At 41.1% G+C, this 19880-nt stretch overlaps 1 protein-coding gene across 4 annotated transcripts in view; it reads right to left on the reverse strand.

The window, feature by feature from the left end:
- Spata7 (spermatogenesis associated 7) overlaps positions 1-19880 on the reverse strand; it is a 47743-nt gene that overhangs the window by 7348 nt on the left and 20515 nt on the right. For all 4 annotated transcript variants that reach the window (XM_012950166.2, XM_045155127.1, XM_045155126.1 and 1 more), the window contains 4 exons: positions 17321-17368; positions 8837-8970; positions 3052-3521; positions 1871-1937 (listed from right to left, as the gene is read on the reverse strand). In XM_012950166.2, coding sequence (XP_012805620.2) covers positions 1871-1937; positions 3052-3521; positions 8837-8970; positions 17321-17368 — 719 coding nt within the window. The remainder of the gene's footprint in view (positions 1-1870; positions 1938-3051; positions 3522-8836; positions 8971-17320; positions 17369-19880) is intronic.

A 19880-nucleotide genomic window follows, 5' to 3' on the forward strand; every position in this document is an offset into this window, starting at 1 on the left:
GAGAGAGAGAGAGAGAGAGAGAGAGAGAGGACAAGCATAGGCATGCCAGGGCCTCTAGCCACTGCAAACAAACTCCAGATGCATGTGCCATTTTCTGCATCTGGCTTACGTGGGTACTGGGAATTGAACTGAGGTCCTTTGGCTTTGCAGGCAAGCGCCTTAACTGCTAAGCCATCTCTCCAGCCCTAGGCAAATCATTTTTATAAACCATAATAAGTTAGGACACAAATATATGACTGAAACCCCAAAATTAAAATAAATGAGCCTAAAAATCATACTTAAAGCTACATTTAATAACATGCATATTTTTAATAATGTGCGTACCTTTAACCCCAGCACCTGGGAGGCAGAGGTAGGCAGGATCACTGAGAGTTCGAAGCCAGCTTAGGACTAGAGTGAGTTCCAGGTCAGCTTGGGCCAAAGTGAGACCCTGCCTCAAAAACAAAGAATACAAATTTCTAAATTGACCCTTAGAGTTCAGAAAAAATAAACCTAAGAGAATCATATCCACTGATTATTTATTTATTTGCAAGGAGAGAGAGAGAGAAGGAGGGACAGGATGGGCACACCAGGGCCTCCAGCTACTGCAAATGAACCCCAGATGCAGGTACCACCTTGTGCATCTTAGTTACATGGGTACTAGGGAATCAAACCTGGGTCCTTTGGCTTTGCTGGCAAGGGCCTTAACCTCTGAGTCATATCTCTACTCCACTAATTCTTATATGATGTATGAATTCCAATAATATAATCACTGGCAATTCTTTAAACATACAATCATTAAAAACCAAACAACTTCTGGGTGGGCATGGTGGCACATACCTTTAATCCCAGCACTGGAGAGGCAGGAGGATTGTTGTGAGTTCAAGATCACCCTGAGAATACATAGTGAATTCCAGGTCAGACTGAGCTAGAGTGAGACCCTACCTAAAAAAAAAAAAAAAAAAAAAAAAGAAAGAAAAAAACCCAAAAAACAAACAAACAACTTCTGGGCTGGGGAGATGGCTCAGCAACTAAAGGCACTTGCTTGCAAAGCCTGCCAGCCCAGGTTTAATTCCCCAGTCCCACGTAAAGCCATGCACAAAGTGACACATAGATCTGGAGTTTGTTTTTAGTGCCAAGAGGCCCTAGTATGTCCATAGTGTCTTGTTCTTAAACAAACGGACAAACTGCACACCTTTGCTCACACCTTTAGTGGTCTATGTTTATGTTGTGGTACTGGGCACTACTAAATCCAGGGACTGTACACGGCAGGCAAGCATTCTACCACCCACCGAGTTGCTGAGCTACACTCTGTATTTGATTGTTTTTGTTTTTGAGGTAGGGTCTGACTCTAGCCTAGGCTGACCTGGAATTCACTATGCAGTCTCAGGGTGGCCTCAAACTCACAGCAATCCTCCTACCTCTGCCTCCTGAGTGCTGGGATTAAAGGCGTGTGCCACCACACCTGACCCAAGTCCTTGTTTCTTTGAGACAGGGTCTAGCTATGTTGTCCAGGCTGGTCTCAAACTTGTGATCTTGCTGCCTCTGCCAAGTAATGGAATTACAGGAGTGAACCACCATGCCTAGTTCCCCAAGTGTGTATTTTTGGAAATGATACTTAATGTATTTTATTCTACCCATCTGCCCAGCTTGCCAAATAACCTTCTAGAAGCCAATGACAATGATTTCCCAGGTTTGGCAAGATCCACCTGGCTATTCCAAGAGCACTATAGTCATCTGTCATCAGGGAAACCTTCATACACTGGCTACGTCATATGCAGCAAGTGCCTCTAGACTATTCTTCACAGCCCAAGCAGCCACATGCATTTTACATAGGACAGTGCACCTGTAATTCAAGGGTGACAGTATAGACATTTCTCATATTTACTACCTGCTTTATGGTAGCCTCTGAATCTGTCAAATTCTTCATCTCAGCTGTCCAAAGATCAGAATTAAAACTGTATATAGTATTTAAAAAGAAATAATTGTTACCTTTTTAAGTTGTAAACTCTATGATACAAAAAATAAACTCAAGCATAAGAGAATGAGGGCCACCTATTTTTCCAAAATATATAACTTTAAATTACACATGCTTATTTTTCTTGCTTTGAATGACAGCTATATTTCAGTTAAATATACAGAAGAATAAGTTATATGAGGGAAATCATCTTTATAATATTTGTAAATATAATTTGTAAAGGATACTGGATTTCTTCATTCCTCCCCTACTTTATTGAGCTCTATTAGATTCATTCCTTTGTTTTGTATCAAATATATAGATTCCCTTGTTAGTACTGTGCCTCTTATCAATACACAAAGAAAGAATACTATCTTACAAGTGCTTACCACTTACAATAACTAAAACCCAACATTAGTAAATCATTTATGTAATGTTACAAGATTTGTTTTGCTTTTTTCTTTTCAATTTTTTTATTAATAACTTCCATGATTATAAAAAATATCCCATGGTAATACCCTCCCTCCCCTTACAAGATTTGTTTCTTTAAATATTTACCAACTTAGTGAATATTTATTGTGTACCAGTCACTACATAATGTGAAAACATTATTGATACAAATTACACTTAATTTCCAGGCACTATCCAATTGTCTAAATCACTCCTGGACAGTTGTTGCTATAGAAGTGAATGTGCAGGGCAGGAGCTCAGGGATGGATGCAGCTGGATGAATGCTTGTTTTTTTCTGTGCCCACTGTTTGGCCAGTCACCATGAACCAATGTGAGCATTTACGCAAGCACATTTTAAGAATTTTCTGAAACTATAATATGTAAAACATACAGAAGTTCTAGAACTATGTTTGCAACAGTAACTTACAAAACATTCATATTTGTAATGAACTTGACAAATTCAATAGCTGTGTTTTCAACAATGATTCTGATCATTTTAATGATGCATTGAAAAGTTATATTAAACTCATTACAATAAAAAAGGCACTATTAGATCCTGGGCTGGCATATAAGATGTACAACAGAAAGCAAGGAATACTGCTTAACTGAACTGTGATCACCTGGCTTGCTGGCCTTATTCTTGGTTGAGGACGTGCCATACATACCTGCTTAACTCAGTTTGGGTTTCAGCTTCCATCCGTTGGTCTTTAAGATGCTGTTTTCTTTTGGCAGGTGTGTAATACCGATAGTGTGACAGGAAAGATTTTGCTTCTGTTTTCAAAGTGCGTGGAGTGAATGGCAATTGTTTATTAGAAAAGAGATCAGAATGTTTTTCCAAAAGATCTCCACTGGGTGCTTTGGAAATGACAAGCTGAAACCGGTGGGCCCTTTGGAAAGCACTCCTGGGCCTTCTGCCACATACAGTTTCAGAACAAGGTTTCCTGGAGCTGGAGCCTGTGTAATCCACGCTGGATGGTGTGCTGCTTGCATTCTTAGTGCCATTCATCAGGACTTTATCTGACTTAGATGGACTCAGGTGTAGACCATTTGAAGATGGGACTAGTGACTTTGCAAAGGATGAAAAACCATTCACTTCTTCTATGAACACATCCTGGCCTTGTGGCTCCCCTGAAGGCTGAGCACATTTGATTTGACAACCATCAATGACATTAGAAATGGCATCTAACTGGAATCACTAGAATAATTTACATATTCACTTAGTCTTTGCCCCAAGTTCTGGGAGGTAGTGTAATTGGTACTTGTGATAGTTTGATTCAGGTGTCCCCCATAAACTTAGGTGTTCTGAAGCTAGGTTCCTAGCTGGTGGAGATGTGGGAATTAATGCCTCCTGGAAGGAATGTATTGATGGGGGCAGGCTTATGGGTATTATGCCAGTTTCCCCATGACAGTGTTTGGCACACCATCTTGTTCCTGTTGTCCACCTTATGTGGGCCAGGGGGTGATGTCCACCCTCTGCTCATGCCATCATTTTCCCTGCCATCGTGGCACTTTCCCTTGAGTCTGTAAGCCAAAAGGAATCCTTTTTTCCCACAAGCTGCTCTTAGATCAACCTGACTGCAACAGTACTGTAGGGATTGAACCCAGGGCCTTCTGTGCCTAGGTTTTACCAATGAGCTACATCCCTGTTTTATTTTTTTTTAAATAAATGAGGACTCTCAGGTACAGGGTCCCTCAGATCCAAGCAGACTTAGAGCCTCTGTTCTTTCCCATTACATAGGATCTGTTTTGAAACTCATAAACTCACTTAAAAATTACATAATTTTAGATTATTTTTTTTTTTTTTGCTATGGTTAGTCTTTTAAAAATATTTTATTTATTTGAGAGACAGGAGAAAAAGGGGGAGAGAGCGAGTGAGAGAGAGAGAGAATGGACATGCCAGGGCCTTCAGCCAATGCAAATGAACTCCAGATAAATGAGCCACCTTGTGCATCCTGGGGAATTGAACCTGGGTCCTTTGGCTTTGCAGGCAAGCACCTTACCTGCTAAGTCACCTTTCCAACTCTAATTTTAGATTTTTTTTATTAATATTTTTTATTTATTTATTTGAGAGCGACAGACACAGAGAGAAAGACAGATAGAGGGAGAGAGAGAGAATGGGCGCGCCAGGGCTTCCAGCCTCTGCAAACGAACTCCAGACGCGTGCGCCCCCTTGTGCATCTGGCTAACGTGGGACCTGGGGAACCAAGCCTCGAACCGCGGTCCTTAGGCTTCACAGGCAAGCGCTTAACTGCTAAGCCATCTCTCCAGCCCATAATTTTAGATTTTTTATAGGACAAAAATATCTTAAGCTGATTTTAACTCCTTCTTGACAATGAATAAGTCAGCTAACCTACATACTAATTTATCTATAAGAATATGCAGATCACTAGATATCATAACTATTTCCTAAAATAAATCAAGTCACACATATCCTTTCCAAGCTTTCTTTATTTTCTCAAATATAAGACAAAAATCATTCAAAATAACAAGTATTCTGGCATTATGTTTTGAGTCCTTAGGGCACTATTTAGTAAATATTTCAGTACATAGTTGTAAAAAGTATTCTCAAAGCAGGCTGTTACAGCTTCTGTACCAAGAGCGTGGCTCTTTGGAAAGAAATTTCTGAGCATAATCTGCAAAAGGGCTATAGGGCTATTAATTACTAACCGCAGAATCATTTACATGCAGAATAGTACAAGCTAAGATAAGGTATTAGATTGTAATGAAATTCTGATCCATAGTGGTTTTTCTTTTTTACTAAAATGAAACATCACAAATAATCCTTGGAAATAGACATATAGGGTGAGGAATGTAGCTCAGTGGTTGAGTGTCTGCCTAGTGTGCCCAAGGTTCAATACCCAGCACTGGAAACAAATGGAAAGAAATAGACTCATCTACCTGATGTGGGTCAGCAAAATTGCCTGTGAACTAATTGATACCATGAAGTTTTCTGTATTTTCACGTCTCAAAAGATCTCTTCTTAGAAACCAACAGAACATGGCATGAAATCAATTGTGCTGATCTGCTGAGATTATACAGCTGTTCCCTTTAGTTACAAGCATCAGAATACCTGGGTAGATACTTGTACAGAAAATGTGGAACATGTCAGTAATTTCTCCACAATTTGACAAACAGGCCATTTTGAAGTTCTACAACAAAGAGTTTGGTGGTCATCTGATCACTTGCTCTCTGCCACCATCCTTACATTGACGGTCTCTGTGGTAACTTTTCTGTGATTCACATCTGTGTAATCACCACGTAAGTTAAATACTCATGATCCTGCCAAGAACACCTACTTCATTTTACAATTGCAAAACACCTGATTACTAAATCTTTTTCAAGGACAATGTGAGAGGAAACATCATACAAAGATTTTTCATGGTGCTGTAAACTTGGTCAAAGCCCAGGACTCGGGCGTGATGATAGCTGCCTTACTACTGCTGTTACCTGAGATGGAGAGGCTGTCAAACTGCCTTTTAGATATTTACACCTACAGACTGGTGCTGCTCTCAACCTCAATCACAGAAGTTTCTTTTTGCAGTGGACAGAAGTTAATGGAGAGATGCATATCTGGCCAAAGTGCTGAGAACAAGTGATAATATGTGCTTAGCCCTAAACATAACATCAACATCACCTCTTTCAAAGCTCAGGGAACATCACAGAAGAGAGGCCAGAAAACACGTCAGAGCTGGGGAGTAGGGAGTACTCTAGAACCCCGTCTTGTGAACAAGATATGGCCATCCTCCTCATAAACTCACAGCGGTGGTGGTGTCCTGCACACCTAGCTATCACATTCTGTTGTGGAGGGGAGGAGCTCATTAGCCCTCACTCCTCCCAGAGGAGCTACTGTCAGTTAACACTCGGGACTGAGAAGGGTCCTTGTTCTTCAGTAGTATATCCAGAGATGAGATGCTTGTGCTCCAGTAAATAATCTCCACTCAAGATCACGTCAGCAACCCTAATTAAATTCAGTGATTCACCAAAAAAGCCACCACACAAAAATTATATACATGTATGAAATTGTCAAAAAAATGAAATTAACCATCAGATCTTACAAGGGAAGTATCAATTCAACTAAAGAATTGGTTGGATACAAATTATTTGAAAATGTGATTAACATTTGCTTTACAAAAAGTTCTAAACTTATTTTACAAAAAGGAAATGAATAGATCTTGATTTTATTGTTTTCTATTGGTTTGAAAATGCTTCATACATCTGTTCAGAAATACAAAACACCCACATATTTGATTAATCCTACCAGCGCATGATAAGTGCTGTAACAGTGGGAGGTCTATGGGAGCACTGACCAAATAGCAAATGATTCTGTGGTAGGTACAAGACCAGAAGAGCTTGGAAGGGTCCTGAAAAATACAGCATGTGATCCAATGTGAAAAAAAAAGAAAGTAGCGTGGGAGTGTGAACAACGAAAAGATTCTGATAGGCAATCTCATAATAAACCGCTAAGAAGCCAAAGCTAGCACTTTGTTTTTAATTGCAATAACTTTTTCAGTGAATGTATTTTACAGTTATAATAAGTATCTGTTAACAACTGAATCCATCCAATTGTCAAACTACACTGGCCCAAGCTGGGTGTGGTGGCGCACATCTTTTATGCTAGCACTCATGAGGCAGAGGTAGGAGGAATGCTGTGAGTTCAAGGACAGCCTGGATCTACAGAGTGAGTGCCAGGTCAGCCTGGGCTAGTGTAAGACCCAACCTCAAATAAAACGAAAGAATCAAAACAATAATAATGTATATTATATATTGGTGATAATATATGTATATGTCCCCAAATAATAATTTTTAATGTTTTAATTTATTTATTTTCAAGGAAAGAAGAGAGAGAAAGGGAGAGAAAGAATATGAATGAATGTGATTGGGCATTCTAGGGCTTCCTGCTACTGCAAATAAATTCCCATGCATGCACCACTTTGCATATCTGACTTTATGTGTTTATTGGGGATTTGAACCTGAACCATCAGGCTTTGCAAGGGAGCACCTTTAACCACTAAGCAATCTCTCCAGCCCCCCAAATAATAATTTTAAGACAACTTGTGTATGTTTAAGATATTTATCATCAAACATGTTGGTAAACTAGAAGTTACTGTGGGTTCTAAATGAAATCAATAAACATATAAAGAAGAGCACAGACACTATGTGACGGCACACAGTTATAGTGCTCATGTTTATAGATACTGAAGGAAAAGTGAATAGAAAACATCATGGGTCAATATCAATAAAGTTCAGTTGCCAAAAACCTAAAAAATATCAGCCGCTGAACCCAGCAAAATACAAAAAAATTAATGAGTCACACCTAAGTTCTGTTTATACTAAAAATGCAAAAATGGTTTAACATTAGAAAATATTTAACATTAGGGTGCTGGGGAGATGGCTTAGCAGTTAAGGCACTTGCCTACAAAGGCTAAGGACCCAGGTTCGATACCCTAGGACCCACATAAGCCAGATGCACAAGGTGGCACATGTGTCGGGAGTTTGTTTGAAATGGCTAGAGGCCCTGGCAGGCCCATTTTCTCCCTCTTTCCTCTCTCTCTCTCTCTGCCTATTCCTCCACCCTCTCTCAAATAAATAAATAAATTTAAATAAAAAATATATAAAAGAAATGTGGAAGGACAGAGAAATAAAAAAGTATTTAACATTAGAACTGTACTTCACTACATGAAAGGTTAAGATAAAATTATGAAAGAGATGCAAAAAAAAGTGGATAAAATTATGAGAAACACTGAGTGATGTAGACAGATCTAGATATAGTCAAATAAGGAAAAGAAAATACCTTTAAGCCGGTATTAAAGGGAATCATAAAAAATTTGTATTGTCAACATCAGCAAACCTGAGGGTCAAGTCTGAGGCTTTTTCAGCTTGAATTCCTGAGAAGAACATCTATGACTGTGTGGTGGTTTGAGTCAGATGTCCCCATAAACTCATGTGTTTTGAATGCTTGGTCCCCAGCTGGAAGCAATTTGCTGGAGGTGTGTTTCTTGGGGCAGGCTTAGGGGTGTTATAGCCAGCTCCCCCTTGCCACAGTTCAGCTTGGCTCACTTTCTTACTGCTGTTTCCCACCTGCTTTGCTGCGGCAGAGGTGATGTCCAGCTCTGCTCACGCCATGTTTTTCTCTGCCCTCATGAAGCTTCCCCTTGGGTCTATAAGTCAAAATAAAAACTTTCTCCCATCAGCTGCTTTTGGTCAGGTATTTTGTCCAGCAACATGAAGTTAACTGTAACAGGCTGCTTTTGCATTGTTTGTGCCTGCTTTCCAAAGGCAGAGTAGTCTTGACAGGCATGGTGTGGCCTGGAAAACCTACATTAGCCATTGGCTCTTGGTAGAAGCTTACTGACCTCTTCCTACTGCAAAATGCTACCAACAAATGAGGTTGCTCTGCTAAGGAAGCACCTCAGAAACATCTGCTTTGAACCAGTAAAAGTGCAACCTTACCTTTTGGAGGGTGTTATAAAATGACTTGGAATTCATTTTAGAATTGGCCTGCATTGCACTTCTAGTTAATTTAAACTCTTTCTCACATCGTGCTAATTCCTTTTTGAGTTTCTCTCTTCGTTGTTGGTCTGCATCTAATGGAGAAAACAAACCTTTTAAAATATGCAAGAGTAGAAAAAATTTTTTTTGTCTTGTTAGACTAGTAAAATGTAATATATTTATTTTCCCTCCCTTTTTTCATTTTATCTTTCTTCTTATCTGTTTTTCTTTCTCTAAAAAGCAGGTGAATGCCTCAAAATACAATGGTTTAAAAAAGAAATACTGGAGAGATTAAAAGGACATGCTTCATCAAAAAATTGAAAAGCCTTTCTAATGTGTCAGATTCAGAATGAGTGAGCTGGCTCAATAATAAACTGCATTCCATCTGGATGCTGTGAAGACTGAAAGGGGCCGATCAGCAATGAGCCAGGACGGAAGACTGTGCTGTACAAAAACAGTGACTCAGATCTAGAACTTTTTAAAATTTATTTATTTGCAAGAAGAGAGGGAGGGAAAGGGAATGGACATGCCAGGGCCTCTTGCTGCTGTAAAATTAACTCCAGATGCACGCACCACTTTGTGTGTCTGGGTACTGGCGAATCAAAACCAGTCTATGAGACTTTGCAAGCCAGCACCTTAACCACTGAGCAATCTCTCCTGCCCAGACATTTATTTTTTATGTGCTCATCAAACCTGCTTCTGAGTTATTCAAATCAATATGTTGAGCATAAGCACCATGTGAGAGCGATTAACAATAGTTACCAATTACACTTAAGAGAATACAATCTTTGAAGTCTTCTAGTCATCATAGTTTTCTGTGCATGGAAAAAATGTCAAATTATGCTTTACTTAATGAAAGCAGGGTCATCAATGGATAAGTGAGCACTAGGTCTAAACTTAATGAAGAGCATGAGTAAGTCTTTACAACACCTATACTCTCAACTCTCACCGTTTCTTCTCTATCCTGAAACCCTCTGGCTCCAGACTTGTACACCAATGTCTCCTTAAGTCCTAACTGGATTTCTTATAGACACATATTTCAACCTTAGATGCACTATGGTGGGACTCCTGACTCACAGCCTCTCCGCATCTCTTCCCAGTATGCTTGCTCCTTGCTCTAGTAAATCTAGCTCCATTTTTCAGGTGGACAGATTCGAAGTCTTGAGACTCATTCTTGGGCTCATTCCTCAGTTTCACTCACACCCTAATTATATCCAGCAGCCAGAAGGATACTTTTAAAAGTTAAACCGGGGTCTGGAGGGATTGTTCAGCAGTTAAAGGTTCTTGCTTGCAAGGCCTGACAGTCCAGGTTCAATTTCCCAGTACCCATATAGCCAAATGCAGAGTGGCACATGAATGTGGAGTTTGGTTGCAGTGGTAAGAGGCCCTGGCACGTTCATTTCTCTCTCTCTCTGCTTGCAAATAAATAAATAAAAGTTAAACCAGCCTTTCACCTCTTCTGCTTGAAACCTTCCATGGCTTTTAATTTAATTTAACCAAAGTCCTGGCACCTAATGGCATGTGCGACCTTGTGCTTGCTTCACCTTTGTGCATCTGGCTTAAGTGGGATTTGTAGAATCAAACATGGGTCCTCAGGCTTTGTAGGCAAGAGCCTTAACCACTAAGTCATCTCTCTAGTCCCTTAAAATTTTTTTTTTCTCTGCCTTAGTTTCTGAGATCGGGGAATTTAGGTGTGTACCATTTTAGCCATCTTATTTGTTAGCCTTATAACTTCTCTAAAAATTGTCTTATTCAGGGCTGGAGAGACGGCTTAGCAGTTAAGGCTCTTGCCTGTGAAACTTGGACCCATGTTCAACTCTTCAGAACCCACATAAGCAAGATGCACAGTGTGACACAAGCATACAAAGTTGCATTTGCACATGCACATACGTCTGGAGTTTGATTACAGTGGCTGAGGGCCCTGGCGTCCCAATTCTCTCTCTCTCACTCTCTCACATAAAGAAGGCCAAGTTTGTTGGGCTTGCCTCAAACATTATTTATTTATTAGTTATCATTTATTTATTTGTGTACATGCTGCAGTCTCTTGTAGTTGCAAATGAATGGGTGACTGGCTTTAAGTGGGTAGATGGGGAATTAAACCCAGGCCAGCAGTTTTGTAAGCAAGTACTCTTTAATTTTTATTTATGTATTTATTTGAGAGCGACAGACACAGAGAGAAAGACAGATAGAGGGAGAGAGAGAATGGGCACGCCAGGGCTTCCAGCCTCTGCAAACGAACTCCAGACACGTGCGCCCCCTTGTGCATCTGGCTAACGTGGGACCTGGGGAACCGAGCCTCGAACCGGGGTCCTTAGGCTTCACAGGCAAGCGCTTAACCGCTAAGCCATCTCTCCAGCCGGCAAGTACTCTTTATTACTGAGCATTCCCAGCCCCTGATATTAGTTCTTTTTATCCTGTCTATTAACTAATTTGGGTTGCTATTGTTATTCTCAATATTTTCTTTTGACTTGTAAGCGGGGCTCAAGAAATTTACTTATATACATTACAGTACTATAGTAATATGCAGCTGTATATATATTTACCTTTATGGGCAAGAGTTTTGTTTTCATATGAAGAACTCCCTTAGGCATTTAGTTTTTTTAAAATATTTTATTATTTATTTAAATTTTAAAAATTTATTTGAGAGGCAGAGAGAGAGAGAGAGAGAGAGAGAGAGAGAGAGAGAGGGGGGGGGGGGGAGAATGAATGGGTGTGGCCTCCAGCCATTGAAAATAAACTCCAGACACTTGTACCACCTGTGCATCTGGCTTACATGGGTCCTGGGGAACTGAACCTGGGTCCTTTGGCTTTGCAGGCAAGTGCCTTAGCTGCTAAGCCATCTCTTCAGCCCTTATATGCATACACCACCATGTGCATCTGGCTTACTTGGGTTCTGGAAAATTGAACCTGAGTCCTTAGGCATCATAGGCAAGCACCTTAGCCACTAAGCCATCTCTCCAGCCCTATCCCTTAAGCATCTCTTTTTTTTAGTATATATTTTTATTATTTATTTATTTAAAAGTGGGTGGGGGAGAATGGGTGTACCAAGGCCTCTAACAGCTGCAAACGAACTCTAGATGAATGTGCTACTCTGTGCATCTGGCTTTATGTGAGTACTAGGGGAAATCAAACCCAGGTCATTAAGCTTTGCAGGCAAATGCCTCAACTGCTGGGCCATTTCTCCAGCCTTCTTGTTTCTATTTTTAACTAAAAGTGGCTATTAGCTACCGTATTGGCCTCTGTTTGATTACTGGTATACTATGTATATTTTTTTAATTTCCAGAGTTCACAGTGTTAGCTATTGCACAATGGAACCTCACAGTTTTTGTAATTTTCTTTTTTCTTTCTTTTTTGTTTTTGTTTTGAGAGGTAGGGTCTCACTCTAGCCCAGGCTGACCTGGAATTCATTTTGTAGTCTCAGGGAGACCTTGAACTCACAGTGAACCTTCTGCCTCCTGAGTGCTGGGGTTAAAGGCATGCACCACCATGTCTGGCTTGTAATTTTCAACTCTTAGAATCCTGTACAAAAAATTTTCATTCAATATAAATCAAATTATTGGTATAAGTAAAAAAAAAAAAAATCATTCTAAATTCTTGGTTATGCAGTCCATAGATCTGAAGCTTATTGTGTTCCTCTGGTGTTGTCATGGTGACTCTGTGTTCCTTGCATTGCCACCTGGACATATAAACAAATGTCCCTCTTCCAGGTAGGTAGGGTGTGTGTGTGTTTGTGAGAATGCTGGAAGGATGGGATGTGCAGTGGTGCCAGGTCCAGGGATGTGCACGGTGCTGGGTCCAAAGCAGATGTGCATGGTAAACAGGTCTGGGGACTGTGTGTAGAAAGAAGAAATTTGGGTTTTAAGCCCAAGAATTTGATTGAATAAGAGGATTAACATATGCATTTAGCTTTTTATTATACAAATTAGAGTACTATTATTCAGGAAAATAAGGCCAGTATAAAATTCAGCAAAGTTTTCTCAATTCAAGCCAATGGAGTAGCTGAAGGTCACTTTAGTGATGGTAAAACCATGGTGATGCGCGTAGCGACCAGATAATCTACATGATGGGGAGTTTTAAAACGTGTAAATACTGGGCTGAAGAGATGGCTTAGTGGTTAAGCACTTACCTGTGAAGCCTGAGGACCCTGGTTCAAGGCTCGACTCTCCAGGACCCACGTTAGCCAGATGCAAAAGGGGCCGCACGCATCTGGAGTTAGGCTTGCAGTGGCTGGAGGCCCTGGTGCACCCATTCTCTCTCTATATCTGCCCCCGCCCTCTCTCTCTCTCTCTCTCTCTGTCACTCTCAAATAAGTAAAAATAAACAACAACAAAAAAGTTAAAAAAAGTGTAAATACCAACTCACAACCACAAAAAGTATACTTTGTGAATGAGCTTTTAAAAAGTTGCTAACTTGATTTATACAAGAAAACTGTAAAGCAAAGAAATTAAAAATCTAGCATGTGGGCATGATGGCACAACTTTAACCCCAGCACTTGGGAAGCAGAGGTAGGATGATGGCTGTGAGTGCAAGCACCCTGAGACTAATTCCAGGTCAGCCTGCGCTGGAGCGAGACACTACCTCAAATAAACAACAACCACAAAAATGCTTAAAAATCTAGAATGACAGGCTGGAGAGATGGCTTAATGTTTAAACAGCTTGTCTGCGAGGCCTAAGAACTCATGTTTGAATTCCAAGTCCTAACATAAGCCAGATGCACAGTGATGTAAGCACACAATGTCACACATATGCCCGAGGGGGCATAATGTGTCTGGAGTTCGTTTGCGGTGGCTGAAGGCTCTTGTGCACCCAATTCTCTCTCTCTCAAATAAAGAAAAGAAAAAAAAATCTAGAATGGCCCTTAGAGATTAACCCAGTACTGCTGTTTTTTATAAAAGAAGGTACAAGGCAAGAAGACATGATAACATATCTTATGTGTTGTGACCAAATTGGTCTTGAAAGACCTTAAAAGTCCCTACTATCACATAAACAAGCTTTTCCTCTCTTAGAAAACAATCTAACCCCAACATCTTCCAGTGATAAAGTATACAGCAGGGTTTGTCAGACATATAGGGAATGGAAGTAGGGAACACAGAGCATCAAGCATGTGGCCAACAAAGACACTGCATTCAACCAATGGTAGCTGGTCTAATTATTTCCTGAGTAAAGATTTCTATAAATGGAAATATTCAGCCAAAAAGGAGACAGGATTCCATTTGCTGTAAGTCTTTATAGCTTTCCAGCACACATTTCTACTATCACTTAGCTGTTAAGATATAAATCATGGAGCTAGAAAGATGGCTTAGTAGTTAAGGCATTTGCCTGCAAAGCCAAAGGTCCCCAGTTCAATTCCCAAGACCCATGTAAGTCAGATGCACAAAGTGGCCATTCATCTGGAGTTCATTTGCTGTGGCTGGAGGCCCTCGCACACCCACCGTCTCTCCTCCCTCTCTTTCACTGCATCTTTAAGAAAAGATATAAATCATGGCCAGTACTTGTCTGGAGAAAAGTTCCAGTTTATGGTATTATTAATGAATGATCCAATAATATTAATACACCTTGGGCAGTGAGGAAAATATTCTCAAACTTAAACCTTAGCAACCTTTTAGTACTATACAATTATATGTAGAAGAAATAAAATCAAAAGTTAAATAATTTATCTAAAGTCATAAAGCAAACTGATGTCAAAATATGGGCTCAATTCTAAGTCACTAAACTTCTTTTACTCATTGACAATTTGTGGGTGTGTGTGTGCACGTGCATACTAGGTTTAAATCAGATGTCTCCCATAAGCTCACGTTCTGAATGCTAGTTCCCAGTTAATAGCAATTTGGGAATTGGATCCTCTTGGAAGAGGTGTGTTGTTGATGGCAGGCCTATGGGTGTATGGTCAGCTCCCCCTTGCCAGTGTGTGGCACACTCTCCTGTTGTGGTCCCCTGATGTTGGCCAGGGGGTGATGTCCAGCCTCTGCTCATGCCAGTTTACTCCTGCCATCATGGAGCTTCCCTTTGAGTCTGTAAATCAAAATAAACCTTTTCCTCCTACAAGCTGCTTTTGGTTGGGTGTTTTGTGCCAACACCATGAAGCTAACTGCAACAGTGTGTGTGTGCATGCATGTGTATGTAATTGCATGTGCAAGGGCACATGGTGTGTAGGTGCATGTGCAAATGTGTGTGCATGCATGTGGAGGCCAGAGGCTGCTGTCAGTTATCTTCCATTTTACTTCACTGAGGCAGAGTCTCTCAACCCAGAGCTCAGTGATTTGGCTAGTCAAGCATGCGAGCCCCAGACGCTCTGTCTCTGTTCTTTGCCCTGAGCAATGGATTATAGGCAGGCTTCTAGGTCCACTCAGCATTTATTTGGGTGATGGGGAACTGAATTTTGATCCTCATGAAGGAGTAACAAGAGAAAGATAGCTTTTTATAGGCAGCCAGCCAGGGACAAAGGCCCAAGGAGAATAAGGAAATGCCACCTTACCTGCCCTGGCAGGAATAGAACCTGCATCTGGCCCAGTGTCATCCAAGATGGCTACAAGCAAACTTCCCTGGCAGCAACTCCTGCTTGTTCCTCAGCTCCTATGCTGACACCTTCACCCAGTGGCTCAGTGGGACACTTGGGAGGACTGGCCCCTTTCAGTCAGCTTCTTCAGCCACCAATCCATTATACACCTGAGTCTGGTGCCAAGACTCATCCTAATTGGATGTTTAATCCCTAAATGGGCCTGACACATGTGTGTAATTCTCCTGACCAGTTCTCATTCTCCTGACACCCGGCTCTGCTGGTCCTTGCTTTTTTGGCAAACTCTCCCCTTTCAGCCAGGCTGGGAAGGAGGTGGACACTTTCCTGCCTCGTTTCTGCATGTGTTCCTGTTCTGCTGCATGTTTTACCTTCCTTTGATCTCTGAGTCCTTCACTTTAGTCCTCTCTGGTCTCTTGTGGGGGTGTCTTGGACTTGGGTCTCTCGTGCTTTGCTTCCCACGTGTGCACATACCTTCCCTGGAGGCTTTTCCCCTGGAGATCCCTCTGTGATTCTTCCCTACTTCTTTCCAGCCTGGCATAGGGGAGAATTCCCTTCTGGCTTGAGTCTTTCAGCTAGCCCTAGCTAGTCTCTTTTTTTTTTTTTAACTTTGCCCTAGCTCGTCATTGATTTTCTTTAACAAACCTCATACTTCATCATCTACCCTTTTTGGAGTCAGGTTTTCAATTCTTTGCAAATATGGATAAGAACTCAAAAGTTGGAGTCTACAGGCCTGGGATCTCCTGTATCTCTACGGACTTTAACCCTTCCCTGGACCTGAAATCCCTCATCCCTCATGCATATGTGGTAAATGCTTTATCCACAGTACTACTTCCCAGTTCCTCATGGACAATTTTTATTTATTTATTTTATTTATTTATTATTTGGTAGCAGAGAAAGACAGAGAGAATGGGTATGCCAGGGCTTCTTGCCAATGCATACAAATTCCAGATGCATCTGGCTTTACATGGGTACTGGGGAATTGAACTTGGGCCATCAGGTTATGCAAGTGAGTGCCTTTTACCACTGAACCATCTCCCCAGCCCAGTGAGCAATTTTTTTTTTAATTTAGGAAAGCTTTCTCAAAATATCATATTCCATCATTCTCTAGGTTGGCTATTATTTAAAAAATTTAAAAGGTAAAACTCCCAAACCAACCAAACAAAAAATCAACTGGGATTTCCTGCATCTCTAGCCAACCAACAAAACTAACAAGTAAACAAACAAAAAAACTGAGTGCTGAAAAGTGGAGAAACTGGAACCCTGTGTGGAAGCAATGGAATATAAAATAGCATAAGTGCTACAGAAAACAGGAAATCAGCCTCACAAACAATTAGAAATAGAATAAGCATAGGATTAAAAATTCCACTACTGCGTGTATACCCAAAATACTTGAAAGCAGAGGCTCAAAAAATACTGCTATACCTATGTTCATAGAAGCATTACTCAGGACAGCTACACAGTAAAACAACTGAAGAGACCAGAGTGTGTGCACAAAATGAGTGTGTGCGCACAGCAGGGTTTTACTCGGCCTAAGAAAACAATTCTAATGCATCGCGGTATAACTGAATCTGGGAAATGTGCTGTCTAGGGGATTATCCAGCCACAGCAGGACAAGCACTATAGGACGCTACTTAAGCAAGGAGCTCATGACTGGAATTCGGAGAGGTAGTCTGTGGAAAGAAGGTGAGTTCACAGAAACATGTTTCCAAGGCCTCATGTCGGGTGTGGTTACTATGAAATGGGTACACGTGTTTCCATCTTGTAAGGAGGTAAGTTCTGGAGATGGATAATGGTTATAATTATAACAAATACATATGCACTTCGTGCCATGGAACTGAATACTCACACCCAGTTAGGATAGTATATATAATACTATGTGTATTTTATCATAATCTTTTTAAAAAGGTAAAATGGCAAAAATTACTCACATTTGATGCTGGCACTCACACTTACTGGAACTGAGCAGTCTACAGCAGCTGAAAGAGAAAAATTTATTTCTTAATAATATTCTTGATATTTATAAATAACAACAAATATCAAGTATATAAATCATAAGTTCTACAACTTAACATTCCTTGCTTTGTAACTGTGTCTAGAAATAAAAAATAAAATATCTTTGATAAACATATACCTAGTGACTTTGAATGTATATCAGCATAAAATATTCAACACAAAACAGGAAGAAGAGATTATAAAGAAGTATGTGGAGCATCACTGACCTAAACATGTACCTGCACCACGCTCGTCAGCTCAACGTGTAACTAAACATGCTGGCGCACACTTGTCAGCTCAACGTGCAACTAAATACATGTACCTGCACCACACTCATCAGCTCAAAGATAACTGAGATTCTTAAAGTAAGCTTGAACACAAAAAGACCAAAAACTTGTACTATTTCAAGACTTCTTGTGATGCTATTGTAATAAACGCAGAGTGGTATGAGCGTAAAGGTGGATAAATGTGGATAAACAAAACCAAAAATTAAGTCCAAAAATTGATGAATGTAAATGGGCAAAAAACACTCAGATGCCAGGCATAGTGGCGCACACTTTAATCCCAGCACTTGGGGGGTAGAGGTAGGAGGATAACTGAATTTGAGGCCAGCCTGGGACTATACAGTGAGTTTCAGGTCAGCTTGGGCTATAGTGAGGCCCTACCTCAAAACAAAACAAAATAAAAAGACATTAATGTTCAAAAGAGAAAGAATAATTCTTCAGTAAACAGTACTGGAACTTTTACATACAAGTAGGTAAAACCAAGTAATCTTTGTATCATACTATATGTAAGGACTATAAAAATGGATTACAAGCTTAAATGGACAAGCTCAAAGTATGAAACTCCTAGAACAAGCAAATTTAGACAACCTTACTGATTTAAGATATGGAAGAAATTGATTAAATTAGTAGGGATATTAAAACACAAGTTAGAGCTGGACGTGGTGGCACACAACTTTAATCCTAGCACTTGGGAGGCAAAGGTAGGAGGATCACCGTGAGTGCAAGGCCACCCTGAGACTACACAGTGAATTCCAGGTCAGCCTGAGCAAGAGTGAGACCCTACCTCGAAAAACCAAAAACAAAAAAAAACAAAACCAAAACAAAACAAACCCACAAGTTATAAACTGAACTTGATTTCACATGATTTTAATGACACAACATATTTTTCAGTCATTTAAATTATAATCATAAAAATATAAACATTTAAGTTTTAGCTCTTAGCTGGGTATGGTGGCACATGACTTTAATCCCAATTCTTGGGAGGCAGAAATAGGAGGATCATTGTGAGTCTGAGGCCACCCTGAAGCTACATAATGAATTCCAGGTCAGCCTGGACTTGAGTGAGCCCCTACCTCGAAAAAAACCACCCCCCACCAAAAAAAGACTCATAACTGAATAGCAAGGAAACAAACAGCCCATGTGTAAAAATGGACAAAAGATTTAAGAAGCTATTTTACAGATGCTAAGTGAGTAGGAAACATGACACAGGGACAAGGGACATTTTGTGGGCTAACATGAAGAGATACTACTACAGAGACACTCTCTGATGAGGACATCCAGCATCAAGTACTTGTGAGGATGTGGGGGTGATGGAAATTCAAATTAGTACTGTCACTCTGGAAATAAATTTGATATTTATAAAGTGAAACACACATGTAAAGAAAACAATTCACATTTTCCAACTAGAAAAATAAATGAGGGACTTCCAGTTAAGATGGAGGCGTAGGTACCACGCCAAAGCAGCCTAGGGGGGAAAAAAGACCAAAAAAAAACTCAGCAAAACACACACTTTTACTAAAAAGTGAGGTGTATAGGAAATTGAAGCGGCAGTGGAGAAGTAGAAGAGTTCCAGAGCATCCAGAGCCCGCAAAGGCGGGATGGCTCTGGCCAGAAAGCCGCCAGGCTTGGCTCCAGCTGCAGGAAAAGCCAGGTGCGGGAGCTTCCCTCACACCGCGCTCTCCGCAACTCGGGAAACGTGAAGCGGCAGTGAGCAGCGGAGGAGCAGACTGTGAGGTAGAAGAATGCTTGGAGCAGCGAGAGAACCGAAGCAGCTGTGGCTCCCTCCCCTCCCCAACGCCTGAGCCCAGCTCCTGAGAACAGAGCAGCGGCCCGGGACCTGGCCACGCCAACTTGGGCTGACAGCGGGACCCAAGCAGGAGCAGAGTTCAGCAGCAACATCAGCGGCTCCAGCACCGGTAACAGCGGCCCCAGCAGCAGCAGACCCGGGAGTGGCAGCAGCGTCAGACTCGGCAGCAGCAGCTTCAGAGGGAGCAGCGGCAGTGTACACAGCAGCAGCAGCTTCAGCAGCAGTGGTGGCTCCAGCAATGGCAGCTACAGCAGCAGGAGAGGCAGCAGCAGCGGCTTGGTTTGCCCCGCAGGAAAAGCAAGTGCCCAGCTCCAGAAATCAGAACAGCAGCCCGACGACCCAGGCAGCAACTTGACTGAGACCAAAATCATCCAAGGTAACTGGGATTGTACCAGGGAAGGGTCT

Source organism: Jaculus jaculus, chromosome 7, assembly GCF_020740685.1.
Source record: "Jaculus jaculus isolate mJacJac1 chromosome 7, mJacJac1.mat.Y.cur, whole genome shotgun sequence".
Lineage (NCBI taxonomy): Eukaryota > Metazoa > Chordata > Mammalia > Rodentia > Dipodidae > Jaculus > Jaculus jaculus.